At 39.1% G+C, this 14,789-nt stretch overlaps 1 protein-coding gene across 1 annotated transcript in view; it reads left to right on the top strand.

Annotated features, from left to right (window-relative positions):
- NBAS (NBAS subunit of NRZ tethering complex) overlaps positions 1 to 14,789 on the top strand; it is a 388,298-nt gene that overhangs the window by 185,641 nt on the left and 187,868 nt on the right. Inside the window, exons 32-33 of the mRNA XM_030800558.1 lie at positions 4,017 to 4,130; positions 14,332 to 14,445. Of these exons, the coding sequence (XP_030656418.1) occupies positions 4,017 to 4,130; positions 14,332 to 14,445 (228 nt within the window). The remainder of the gene's footprint in view (positions 1 to 4,016; positions 4,131 to 14,331; positions 14,446 to 14,789) is intronic.

Raw genomic sequence — 14,789 nt, 5'->3', positions numbered from 1 at the left:
TGTGAGAGTAAAAGATTCTTCGAGAAGGAAACTCTTACTTATCCTCTTACTGGTCAGCTAAGTGTCTGACTCCTGCATATTACACCTTCCTGGCCTACACAATTCAGATTTGTATGATACTTCCACAACATCACTAGTAACTTCATATGTTGTGGACCTTTGTTGCCATTCCTGAGTGACTGAAATTGATATTGCACAACTATCTTTTGAGGGGCATTTGGAATATAGGTAGCTGGTTAGAAAATGCTTTTTACATCTGAGACATGCACGCGCGCACGCGCGCATGTGTGTGTGTATGTATACATGTGTTTTATAATAGGTTTTTAAAAAATCTTTTGAGATATATTCATGATTTCTACAGGAAAATTAGATTATCTTTAATTATTAAAAGGTACATACATGCATATCTTTTTCATGTTCATTCATTCAATTTGGAAAGGAATTTTAGGAGTTGAACACTTCTTCCTTCTTGGAAAGATAGTAATATCTAGGGCTTGAATTTATTTAACTGATAATTCACATTTTGAAATATAATTAAGCAGGCCCTAAATCAGCAGAAAAAGGGAACTGGTACAGTGATTGTCCAGAGAATCAGAAAATACGTAAGTAAATAAAGTAAAAAGTCATTTGAACAGGGTAATTGAAGTCTATTAGAATCCTGCTGTCCAAATTTATTTAATGTACTTCAAATATTAGTAGTGTGTGTTGCTTAGGGCAACAGGAGACAAATAATCAAACTTGAGTGTTCCATTAAATGAAAGTTTAGAGAAAATGATGATCCATTGCTATGTGTGGTTTCAGTTCTCTACCTTGATTTTATTGAGCTAGAAAAGGAGTGGTAAAAGTAAGGAAGTCAGTTTAGTAGAATTACTAAAGCTAGAGCTTCTCTAAGAAGAATACAATAATTCATCAACAAAGCCATAAAAGCAGCTATGAAAACTCCAGATTTTTACATATGTGGAATGCAGGTAATATCTGCAACAAGTCTTGTTTTGAAAATCAAATTAGAAATATGTTAGAAGTACCTATCTCATAATTATCATATGTTACTGAATCTGGAAAAAGCCCCGTAAAGTGGTAGTGGATATTGAGGAAAAAACCCACAGTGTTTTTATTGTGATAAGGTATGGAAAGGCTTGAAGTATACTGTATCGGTGAGTTTTTACGATTGTGCTGTAGTGAAAAACTCAGAATCTCCATAATATGTGATAACAGGCTTATTCCTTGCTCACAATCATGTCCACTTTGGTTAGCCGCAGCACCACCCCATGAGACACGGCCTTGTCACAGTAGAAGGGAAAGATCTGTAGTGGAATTCCACGATGACTCTTAACAGCTTTCACTCAGGAGTGGCATGTATCATTTCCACTCACATTAATTGCCTGTAGATGTTACAGGGCCAAGCCTCATGTTACTGAAGCAGGAATTTGGGATATGAATAGTTGCAGTGGATAATTGGGAAGAGTAATACAGTCTGCAGAAGCTATACTCAGATGTAGGTATTAGCAATGGTGATATTGAAGGAAGTAACTGAAGAGTAAGTACATTGACTTTATATTTTAAAGGCCACGCACAACAGGATTATTTTTGTAGTTGTATAAATATTCATTTTAAGAGAGTCTAGGCCAGGTACGTTGGTTCACGCCTGTAATCCTAGCACTTTGGGAGTCTGAGGAGGCCAGATCACAAGGTCAGGAGTTCTAGACTAGCCTGGCCAATATGGTGAAACTCCGTCGCTACTAAGAATACAAAAATTAGCCAGGCGTGGTGGCACGTGCCTGTAGTCCCAGCTACTCGGGAGGCTGAGGCAGAAGAATCACTTGAACCTGGGAGGCGGAGGTTGCAGTAAGCCGAGATTGCGCCACTGCACTCCAGCCTGGGCAACGGAGGGAGATTCTATCTCAAAAAAAAAAAAGAGTCAAAACATTAGGAAACACACACTGAAGTATTTAGCAATAAAGAGAAATGTTATTTGCAACTTATTCTCAAATGGTTCAGAAAAAAATAAATGTGTATATTTGTGTGTATATATGTGTAACTATTTGTATATATATGCACTTGTATACATGTGTATTATAAATATGTGTATATATTTGTGCATGTATAAGTATTTGTGTGTGTATATACATATTCCTGTGTGAATATATGGAGGAAGGAAGCAGGGAGAGTATGTGTGCATGATTGCACATGGACATGTGCGAAGGCGCAAATTATTAATCATCTATTAATCTCAGCAAAGAGTATAGAGGATTTCTTTGTACTTTCCTTGCAACCTTTTTTGAGTTTAACATTAAATTGTAATAAATCCTTACCTTCCCCCCAAAAGCCCATTCCAGAGAAAAAATACCACCTCTCTTCTTTATCTCCCCCGTCCCTGGCCCCTCTCACCTATGTAGAAGTTTTGAGAGAACACAAGATGTATGGAGAACAGCCATGGATTTAGGAAAGGATAAAGGATTCAAGGTGTGAAAACATTTAGCGAGCCAGGTTGAATTTTGGTCCCATCACTTTTTCAGTGACCTTTGCCAAAGTATTTAACCTTTCCGCACCTCAGTTTATTCTCTTGAGGATAATAGTACCTGCCTTCTATTAATAAGAATTTGCTGTGTAGGGTTAATATACATAAAGCACCTCCAGCAGTGCCTGAGACTAGCTCCTATTCCTTTCACATCAGCTGCTATTATCGTAGTTGTTGTTATTATAATTATTGGGGGCCAGCCTCCCTGGCAGTGCTGTGTTTCTTAAAGGATTCCTCAGGGATCTAGAACTAGAAATCCCATTTGACCCAGCCATCCCATTACTGGGTATATACCCAAAGGACTATAAATTATGCTGCTATAAAGACACATGCACACGTATGTTTATTGCGGCACTATTCACAATAGCAAAGAGTTGGAACCAACCCAAATGTCCAACAACGATAGACTGGATTAAGAAAATGTGGCACATATACACCATGGAATACTATGCAGCCGTAAAAAATGATGAGTTCATGTCCTTTGTAGGGACATGGATGAAACTGGAAAACATCATTCTCAGTAAACTATCGCAAGGACAAAAAACCAAACACCACATGTTCTCACTCATAGGTGGGAATTGAACAATGAGAACTCATGGACACAGGAAGGGGAACGTCACACTCCGGGGACTGTTGTGGGGTTGGGGGAGGAGGGAGGGACAGCATTAGGAGATATACCTAATGCTAAATGACGAGTTAATGGGTGCAGGAAATCAACGTGGCACATGGATACATATGTAACAAACCTGCACATTGTGCCCATGTACCCTAAAACCTAAAGTATAATTAAAAAAAAAAAAAAAGAAAACTGAATTTAAAAAAAAAAAAAAAGAAGGTTGCCATCTCTGCTGTAAATAAGTACCATTTGTTCCTAGAATATACGTAGTACCCTTTATCTAGGGTTTTTTAGATGTGATTTTCATTTCTTCATAGTTTGAATTGGTTTGATCAGATGTGTTTTATTTTCCTAATATCCAGTTTATGTGAGAAAATTGGGCCTATGTTTGGAGGAAGGTTAGTAAATTGCAACAGTGAGCACTTTGAAGACTCCTGCCCTCCAAACTGGGGTGATAAGTGGAGATAGCAAATGGATATTTAGAGCAAGGAATGGGGCTTAGAGGGTGAGGTGTGAGGGGGCTCGTATAATACTAAGTATATGAAGTTTTTAGAGACAAATACTGTCTTGTTTAAATTTTTCCCTAAGTCCTGACATGGTACTTAAAACAGTGAAACAGTTTTTTCTAGTTTCAGATTAACACTTCATTTCCTGTGCTTCAGAAGTTTGGTTATAAAGAAAAGATCAAGGTTGTACATTATTTACTCAGAAGCAATAATAATTTTGCTGTTCGTTAAACGTGCCTTTTACTTTTACTTAATTCTCCTTCATCTGATGCCTTACACAGTTTTCATTTTCTTTGGATGCCTTACATTAGGAAGGCCATTAACACCCTTTTGTGATGGCCCTGGTCCAAATCTTTAATATGTCTTTCTTTTGTAGTGCGATTGTGCCCTGATCGGATCAGTCTCATCAAGGAGTGTATTTCCCAGTCCCCCACATGCTATAAACAATCCACCAAGCTTCTGGGCCTTGCTGAGCTGCTGAGGGTTGCAGGTAAGTCTTTTGAGTACTAAACTGCAGAATAAGCTTTCTATATTATTCTTGAATCATTGCAGGAGAATAGCAGAATATATACTTACGGTGTCAGAAGAACAGCTTTTTTATTAGACAGGGTCTCGCTCTGTTGCTCAGGCTGGAGTGCAGTGAAGTCTTTCTGCCTCAGCGTCTCAACTAGCTAAGAAGAACATCTTTGGGCAAGGATTAGTATTTTCTGGAAAAATTGGTGTGTTATAAAAATGTGCCAATATTGAGCTTCTGGAACTATCTATTACTTAAACGAAGACAAGCTTATTCAGGGTGCCTCAAAGTGGTTGTGTGATCAGGAGCAGAAGTCAGTGTTACCATTTATAACCAGAAAACTTACATATAAAACAAACCAACCTCACCAGTTCACCTTCAGTGTCTGAATTTGGTTTTGTGTTTGAACCTGAACAATTTGTTAGAAAACTTTATGCATTTACTACTTGGTGGGGTTTTCATGTGTTTTATCTCATTTAATCATCTCATAAATGATGTTGATTTTGATATTCTTCTCATTTTGCAAGGGAAGTTGGAGATGAGAGAAGTTAAATATTTTGCCCAGCAGAGTTCAATAGCAGGCTTTGGCTTTTAAGGAAAGTCTTTTTGACTCTACATTTCATATTTCCTTAACTACATCCTTCTGCTCACCAGTCTTTTTAATGCTTTTTTTTTGTAGTTTTGTCTTATGCTGATCTCTGCAAGAAGAGTTGTTGGTCATTTGGTTGTATAAGCAGTGGTTTGAAATTGTATTCATCTAAGCCACATATATATGTAACATATTTAATGGACTAAATATTTTAAAATTGTAATATGTAGGACTCTTAAGGTCTCCAGTTTTAGTGATCATGTGTGTCATTTATCCTTTTCTAGTCTGTGTGAAGGTATAGCATCAGCATATATGTGGACTTGCAGCAGCCTGGCAATGTGATGGTAGTGTGATTGGGGCCAGGCATCCATTGTGAGACATCTGGAACGAATGGGGAGAACAGTGCATGTGGAGTCAGAACACTGGTTCAAGTTCTAACTCTGTGCCACACATTTGCTAAATTACTTTAGTTCCATTTTCTGCATCTGGAAAATAGAATGATACCCCCTTTCTTCACCCGTGAAGTTATGAGAGACCCAAATGAGTTAATGCATGTGAAAGTGCTCTGTAAACTCTGATGCACTCTGATCATCAGGGAAGAATTCCATAAGGATCCAGGCCACAGAAGCTAACAAAGCAGCTCAGAGGTGTCATCTGCATTTTTATGTTCCTACTAGGATTTGTTTCCTCTTTTGTCTTTGTGATGTGTTAACATAGTAACAGGAATACCTGTGGTCTTGGTAATCTATATGAATTTTTAATGGGAAGAGAGAAAGTAATATTTTTCTGCTAGGTACTGTGGATACAAAGTTCTGTTACACATAGCTGCTGCCCTCTGAGAATTTAGACTCTTAGAGAGCTAGGGAAACAAGTAACTATGCTGCCAGCATAGGATGTGATCATAGTGTATGGCTTCTGTAAACAATATTAGAAGACTCTAAGAAATGTCATGCTAATTTTTGCCTGGGGAATTAAGAAAGATATCATAAAGCAGGTGGCCTTTACCTTATAGAGTGTTTTGGTTATCTGTTACTGCTTTACGAACCACCCGAAAACTGGTGGCTTAAAAAACAACTATTTATTTTTCTCTCTCCAGAAAAAGAGAAAAGAGATTTTCTCAATCTCTTCTGGAGACTGGGCTCAGCTAAGCAGGTTATGGTCTTTTATGAAATTGCATCAGATCGTGGCTAGGGATGGACTCATGTCAAAGGCTGCATTACTCACAAGTCTGGGTACTTGGGCTGGGAAGACTTAAATAGCTGGGGGCTGATATAGGGCTTTACAGGCATCTCTTCTCTCTGTGATTTCTCCTTGTACTTTTTCCATTTGATGGTCTCAGAGTACCCAGACTTCCTTCTTGTTGGCTAAAGGCTCCTGGAGTCAGTGCTCCAGGAGAAACTAGCAAAATCTTCAAGGCATTTTCTTTTTTTTCTTGAGACAGAGTTTCGCTCTTGTTGCCCAGGCTGGAGTGCAATGGTGCCATCTTGGCTCACTGCAACCTGTGCCTCCCAGATTCAAGCGAGTCTCCTGCCTTAGCCTCCCGAGTAGCTGGGATTACAGGCATGCGCCACCACACCTAGCTAATTTTGTATTTTTAGTAGAAACGGGGTTTCCCCATGCTGGTCAGGCTGGTCTGGAACTCCTAACTTCAGGTGACTCACCTGCCTTGGCCTCCCAAAGTGCTGGGATTACAGGCGTGACCACTGTGCCCGGCTGCTTCAAGGCATTTTCAAATCTAGCCTTGATATTTGGGCAGCTTCGTTTCCAGTGTATTTTATTCTTGGTTGCAGTTACACAGACCTTGCCAACTTCAAGGGGAATATTTACAGACCTCACCCGAAGGCTCTAATGGGGCTGAAGGTTTTGCTTCTAAGAAGGCTCATTCACATGGCTCTTGGCAGGGGGCCTCAGTCCTTTATGGCTGTTGGTAAGAGGCCTCAGTTTCCTGCTACATGGAAGTCTCCATCGGGCTGCTTGAGTGTGTTCTCTCACCATGGCAGCTGGTTTCTCCTAGAGCGATTTGATTCACAAGAAAGCAAAGAGGAAGCTGTAATGCCTTTTATGATACGGTCTTGGAAGTCACACACCATCACTTCCACTTTATTTGTAGAAGTAAATCACTAAGATCAGCCCTTTGGTTATATTTTTCATTTAATCCACCTGCTCAGATTGGAATTGTCTTGAATTAAAAACAGTTAAATAACTTTGAACTTTAAGATAACTGTTTGGCACATCTTTATAAAAAGTTTCCATTAACAACAATAATAATACTCATTTTATGCTTTAATACTTATCTCAGTTCCTTCTTTGTCCTTTATAGGCAGAAATAGGAATCTTATTTTGAAAGTGAGGAGACAGGAATAGAGAAAAGTTAAATAATTATTGAGGATTTTACAGTTAAGAGGTTTTAAGTTAAACCCTTTACTCATATTCTGTTTACACCTTTTTTGACACTATATAATAATAATCAGTGGACTTTATTGTCCTTCATTTCATTCACAAGACCCTTGCATCTGGCTATTTTCACAGACATTCAGCAGATTTTACCACATCTCAAATCAAAAATTAATTGATCTGATAACATAAGAGAAAGGAATACATCCAAATGAAAATGAAAGAGACTGAGTAGTTTAGATACCTGGTCTGTTAGTCACGACTCAACCAGAGGAGCAGAAACTGTAGGAGAGATACATGTTAAAGACTTCATTACCAGGAATGGGCTTTTACTACTATGGGGACTGGCTAAGCAAGTCTGAAATCCATAGGCAGTCAGTCAGGAGGAGAAGATCAGGAGCAGGAGGGAACTCTATGGACATGGCCTGAAGCTGTCATTCATAGGTTGGAATCTCTCCCCAACCACCAGCTCTTTCTTTATTTTATGACTATTTTTTAGGTTTTTGTTTATAGAAACGGGGTCTCACTATTTTGCCCATGCTGGTTTTGAACTCCTGGGCTCAAGCAATTCACCCGTCACAGCCTCCCAAAGTGTTGGGATTGCAGGTGTGAACCACTGGGCCCGGCCCCGTCTCTTTCTTTCTGGAAAACCTCAACCTCTTTAAAGCCTTCCCTGAAGTTCAGTCAGACCCACCAAGATTATCTAGGATAAGCTTCTTTACGTAAAGTCAACTGAGTACTGTCTTTAATTATATCTGCAAAATACCTTCACAATACCACCCAGATTAGAGTTTACAGCCTAGCTAGGTTGACATAAAAATTTATAATCTGGACCTTTTATTTTTAATGTATTCTGAAGAAATGCAAACATTTCAATATATTATGTAGGAAATAGGTTTTATATTGTGTTATAGATACATTTATTATAGAGAAACATTACATATTCCATTTCCAATATATGTTACTGTTACTAAATCATGAGTGTGTTATTCTAATAATAGGTTTATGAATCTCAGTGCAACATCATCCCTTTTTAAGAATTTATTTATTTAGAGACAGACTCTTGCTCTGTTGCCCAGGCTGAAGTGCAGTGGGATGATCATATCTCACTGTAATCTTGAACTCCTGGGCTCAGGGGATCCTCCTGCCTCAGCCTCCTGACTAGCTGGGACTACAGGCATGTACCACCATGCCCAGCCAATTAGAAACATTTTTCTTTTCTTTCTTTTTTTTTTTTTTTTTTTTGTAGAGATGAGGTCTCGCTCCATTTTCCAAGTTGGTATTGAACTCCTTCCCTCAAACGATCCTCCTACCTCAGCCTCCCAAAGTGCTAAGATTACAGGCATGAGCCACTGTGCCTGGCCCTAGAATCTTTTTAGAATAGACTGGGCCAATACTTGCCTTGGATTTTATTTAAACTTATGAAGCACATAAAGAAGATGGTTAGGGACATATTTTTTAAAAGTTTTATTCAACCCTTTCTGTAACATGTTTGCTTTTTCCTCCAAACCATATTATATCTTAGAAAATCAAGGGCCCTATACATATTTTCTTTTTTTTCCCTGGAAATTTTTTTTTTTTTTTTTTTGAGACAGAGTTTCACTCCTGTTTCTCAGGCTAGAGTACAATGGCACGATCTCAGCTCACTGCAACCTCCGCCTCCTGGGTTCAAGTGATTCTCCTGCCTCAGACACCCAAGTAGCTGGGATTACAGGCATGTGCCACCACACCTGGCTAATTTTTTGTATCTTTAGTAGAGATGGGATTTCTCCATGTTGGTCAGGCTGGTCTTGAACTCCTGACCTCAGGTGATCCGCCTGCCTCGGCCTCCCAAAGTGCTGGGATTACAGGTGTGAGCCACCGCGCCTGACCATTTCCTGGAAATATGAAAAATAATTTTAAGGCTCTTTAAAATATGAAACATATTAGATTTTTGTCCTTTTTAGCCTACATATCCAAATTACATTGTATTTGTTTTGTAGCTGAATTATTTGTCTTATAATTGAAAATAACACTCCGAATTTAATCTATGCCATTTTTTTGTTTTTGTTTTTTTGAGCCAGAGTCTCACTGTGTCACCCAGGCTGGAGTGCGGTGTTGTGATCTCGGCTCACTGCCACCTCTACCTCCCGGGTTCAAATAATTCTCATGCCTCAGCCTCCCGAGTAGCTGGGATTACAGGCATCCTCCACCATGCCTAGCTAATTTTTGTATTTTTAGTAGAGATGGGATTTCACCATGTTGGCCAGGCTGGTCTTGAATTCCTCACCTCAAGTGATCCACCCACCTCGGCCTCCCAAAATGCTAGGATTACAGGTGTGAGCCACCGTGCCTGGCCTGTGTGCCTGTTTTATTGAGAATTTACAGTCATACTGCACAGCAATGGTACATGAAATTTTGGTCAACAATGATCTCATATGCAATGGTGGTTCCATAAAATTAAAATAGAGCTGAAAATTCCTGTCGCCTAGTGACATCAGCCGTTGTAACGCATTATTCACCTTTTTGTGGTGATGGAGATGTAAACCTCCTATACAGCCAGTTGTGTAAGTTTGTCACATATAGTTATGTTGGCACATAATTCTTGGTAAAGATACTAAATGACTACATTACTGGCTTATATATTTACTATACTGTGTTATTTTCAAAGGTGCGCCTCCTGTTTATAAAAGAAAAAAGTTAACTGTAAAATAGCAGGTCCTTCAGGAGGGATTCCAGAAGGCATTGATATCATAGGAGATGATAGCACCATGTGTTATGGCCCCGAAGGCCTTCCAGTGGGACAATAGGTGGAGGTGGAAGAAAGTGATATTGATGTCCTGACCCAGTGTTTGGGCTAGACTAATATGTATGTTTGTGTCTTAGTATTTAACAAGAAATGTTTTAAAAAGTTAAAAAAAAAAAAAAAAAAAAAAAAAAAAGGCTGGTCATGGCAGCTCAGGCCTCTAATCCAAACACTTGGGAAGGTTGAGGCAAGTGAATCACTTGAAGCCAGGAGTTCCACACCATCCTGAGAAACATAGTGAAATCCTGTGTCTACAAAAAATAAAAAATTTCCTGGGTGTGATGATGCATGCTTGTAGGCCTAACTACTTAGGATGCTGAGACAGGAGGCTGCCTTGAACCAAGGAGTTCATGAGGTTACAGTGAATTATGTAACTGTTGATCATGCCATTACACTCCAGCCTAGGCAACACAGTGAGATTCTGTTTTTTGTTTTTTTTTTTTTTTTTTTTTTTTTTTTTAAGTTACAGTAACCTATAGTTAACTTATTACTGAAGAAAGAAAAATATTTTTTTTACTAAATTTCGTGTAGCCTCAGTGTAGAGTGTTTATAATGTCTGCAGTAGTGTACAGTCATATCCTCGGCCTTCACATTCCCTCACCACCCAACAAACTGACTCACCCAGAGCAACTTCCAGTCCTATAAACTCCATCCATGGTAAATGCCCTATACAGAGTTACCATTTTTTATCTTTTGTACAATATTTTTACTGTACCTTTCCTATGTTTAGATACACATAATTCTTACCATTGCATTCCAGTTGCCCATAGTATTCAGTACAGAAACATACTGTACAGGTTTGTAGCCTACGAGCTATACCATATAGCCTAGATACGTAGTAGGCTATACCATCTAGGTTTGTGTGAGTGCACTCTATGATATTTGCTCAAGATGGAATTGCCTAATGATGTATGTCATGGAATGTATTCCTCTAGTTAAGCAACTCATGACTGTATTTTTTTGAGCCTCTCTATTATGTGCATAACTTGATGCTGGGTATTGAGCATCCAACTATGAACTAACCCCTGTCTGCCAAAAGCTTACCTTTTAATAGATAATAAAGATTATTAAAAAGATAATCACAATTTTTTTTTGTCCTGATAGCCTACCATTCAAATAATTTGTTTTTAAGAGAGTGAAAAGTAAAGGAACATGTTGAAAGGGCAATGAAAACCTATATTTTATGTAAATAAATAAAATATTTTATGTAAGATGTTTTTAAAAATATTTTCTAAAACTTTTTGGAAAATAATTTTAGATCTTTTAACATGAGCTGAATTTTTCTTGTATATTTTTAGACTCTAGAAACTTACTCTGATAATAAAAGATTAGTAGTGTCAGTGAAACTATAAACTTATTTTGTGTTTAAGGTTTTCCCCCTTTATATTTGTCATTTAAGAACACTCAAAGGGGAAAATACTTTTAAAAGACCTGGCAAAAATGTTTAAAGTCCCTGTTGGGGCGAAAACTTTTTCTTCATCTACTTTGTTTCAAATGGTTGGTCAGGTGCCTGTGAATTAATTGACAATAGACAGGAGAAAAACAAGATTTTTTTTACATATGCATGCAGAAGTCACTTAGTGATTAATAACTCTTGAATAGCAAGAAGTAAGGTTTATATACCAACGTAACAAAAAGGGGGATGGAGTGGGAGGGGCTAGGGCTTCAGTGGGAAAGTATGGAAGGTTTCTGTTGGGCTTTTTGATGCAACTGACAGTTTCTGTTCCAACTGAGTTCTCAGGAAACTCCTGTGGAGGGGGTTTAATTGCAGTTTTATTTTAGAAAGACACTGCTTTATTCAGATAAGATAAATTCAGTTAGGGTTTCTTTCTGCATCTTCTGTAGCTCAAATGTTTTCACTTTGAAATAACCTGCATACCAGAACTGTGATCCCTTGAACCCCAAATTATTTTCATTCTGTTAGCCTTTAGAAGGAAAAAAAGTCAAAAATTTAATGTAGATAGTGTGTTGGCTAGCATAGTAATGTTGTGGTTTTTGCAGATCACAGGCCGTTTGGCTCCTCACGTAGTAAAAATGAACACAAGCCAGATGTGTTGGTTCACGCCTCTAATCCCAACATTTTGGGAGGCTGAGGCAGGAGGATTGCTTCAGTCCAGGAGTTTGAGACTGGCCTGGGTAACATAGCAAGACCCTGTTTGTACAAAAACTAAAAAAGTTAGCCAGGTTTAATGGTATGTTCCTGTAGGCGCAGTGACTCTGAAGGCTGAGGTGGGAGGATTGCTTGAACCTGGGAGGTCGAGGTTGCAGTGAGCAGTGATAGTGCCACTGTACTCCAGCTTGGGCAACAGAGAGAAACTGCATCTCTAAATAAATAAATACATGCACACGCACACACGCACACATGCGCATGCACACACACACACACACACACACACACACACGGCCAAGCAGCTTTCCCAGTCAAGGCTTTTATTTTAGGGCTTGGGCTCAAGCACATGGGAGACAGCAGAGGCACAAGGACTCTCTGTAGACTCCCTGAAAAAAACGGTAGGGATTTTTTGTTTTTGTTTTTAGGCAAAGAGCAGGAATTGATATCTGTGGTAAAGTACGCCGGCTGGGCTGGGCAGCGCAGGTGAGTGGTAGGGCAGCGCAGGTGAGTGGTAGGGCAGCGCAGGTGAGTGGTAGGGCAGCGCAGGTGAGTGGTAGGGCAGCGCAGGTGAGTGGTAGGGTGCGCAGGTGAGTGGTAGGGCATGCAGGTCGGTGTTATTTGGTTGCCGTAGTTACCTTAAGTAATGGGTCACTTGGTGGTCTGGCTGGTAGCAACAGGCTGCAGATCCATTTCCAGCCTTTGTTCCCCAGGAAAGACACTCCACAACCTTGGTTTGATATTTAGATTTCCTTAAGTCCATTTCCCAGAATTCCTTAAGTAAAAGGCATGGTCAAACATCATGAGAGCACAGAAGAATGGCCATTCTCTTGGTATGACTAAGGGTTAGTGGGTATATTGCCAGCAAGGTGGTGGTGTGGGTTTTGTGATCAGTTGGACAAGAGAAGCCAAAAGAAAAAATGCTTGAAGGGGGAGCTATATCCCATTCCTATTTATCTCATAGTGATCCTGTTTACACAGGGTAAAGTTAATAATGAAAGACTTGCTTTAAAGATATTATAAATTGTCTTTTTCATCCCCATTTTTATATACATACATCTGTGTGATTGAGATCCTTGGGTGCTGTTAATGAAAAAATTATCCCTGACGCATGTTTAAATGAGAGAGGCTGAGGCATGAGGATCACTTAAGCCCAGGAGTTTAAGACCAGCCTGGGCAACTTAGGGAGACCTGTCTCTTCAAACGAACAAACAAAAAATTGTAAGAGAGACTCTGCACTATAGGTATAGGGACTACTAAATTGGGCTTGTTAAAAGTAAACTTATGCACAATAAAATTTTAAGGGTTTATTTTCAGCAGACAGCAATTCATGAATCAGGCAGCACCAAACTCACAGTGGTTCAGGGCTCTTCTGAGTGGGTGTGATGGGAAAATTGTATAAGGTGTTTGTGGACAAAGAAAATACTTCATTAGTTAATGTGGGTAGTCCCTAGTTATAGTTGGTTGTGTCTGATTTTACTGTTTCCATTGAGTTAGGTTTTACTTATGTTGGAACCTAAGTTGGGGCAGATGGAAAATTATAAAGAAGAATCATTGGGGTAAGGAGACATTCTGGTTAAACCACTTAACAGGGTACAAATTCTTGCCTGAGGGCTGGCCAGGGTGGCCAGATAACATCAGGGGGTTGGTGGCGGGGATGAGGGATTTGATCAGATATCAGGGATGACCAGATATCTGGAGTGGAGGATTCTGGCTACAACTGACAGCAGAAGTTGTGCTAAAATTGGACTCTCAAGGTTATGTCCAAGGATGGGGCCCAGTAAGGCTCGGAGGAGCCCAACGAGAATTTGTTAAGGAACAATCTTTGCCAGTGCTCTGGACAGCGTTTGCATTCCATTTTCTAAATAGTAGTTGAATTTTTAAGATGAGAAGTTTATCGCTGCATCATCTTCATCCATTCACTTAATCTGCTGGTCATTATTTTTCAAGCCCGTTTTATAACCTGCTTTCCTTTGGAAACATAAATTTTCTTCTCTTTCCCTTACCCTGGTAATACCAAGACTTTTTTGTAGGGCTCCAAACTACCCTGATTTTGGACTTCCTGGTTTGGGTATTTTAATTAGGAACTAATATTAATCATTGATCTCTTAGGAGACTGACGGCTAATTCCATGCTTCATAAGTGGATGGAAAGATCAAAGCAACTTTTTCCTCTCATCATTTAAAATCCGTCTAATCTCTCTGTTTTATTTTTGAAGTAATTTGAAAGACAGTGTTAACAAGCTCTTCTATCAGTTGATGTTGCTTGTCATAATCATTAAGTCCTTTGCTTGGACTTACAGGTGAGGACCCAGAAGAAAGGCGGGGACAGGTTCTAATCCTTTTAGTGGAGCAGGCACTTTGCTTCCATGACTACAAAGCAGCCAGTATGCATTGTCAGGAGCTGATGGCCACAGGTGAGTAGACAGTTTATTTAACACTTTGCTCATGTCCTCTTTATGTGATGAATAATGGAAAAGGTCTGTTCTGAAATCAGTTGACCTGCTTGGTAAGCCAGCCACATTGAGGCTTGAGATACATTTTATGAGCACTGGTAAGTATATAGGCTGTGTACTTATATGTTAATATAAACATTTTAACAGATTCAGACATTGAATTTTGAGATTTTGGTTGCTTTCTAGTCCCTATTAAAAACATGCTCGTAATTTAAAAATAATTTTATGTAAAATATTTCAGTGCCATTTCCTGTATTTGTTATCTAAGAGAAAATTTAAATTTTTAGATTATTTAGTTTGTGTCT

Source organism: Nomascus leucogenys, chromosome 19, assembly GCF_006542625.1.
Source record: "Nomascus leucogenys isolate Asia chromosome 19, Asia_NLE_v1, whole genome shotgun sequence".
Classification (NCBI taxonomy): domain Eukaryota; kingdom Metazoa; phylum Chordata; class Mammalia; order Primates; family Hylobatidae; genus Nomascus; species Nomascus leucogenys.
The sequence above is the reverse complement of the archived record's forward strand: the minus strand, read 5'-3'. Positions and strand labels throughout refer to the sequence as shown.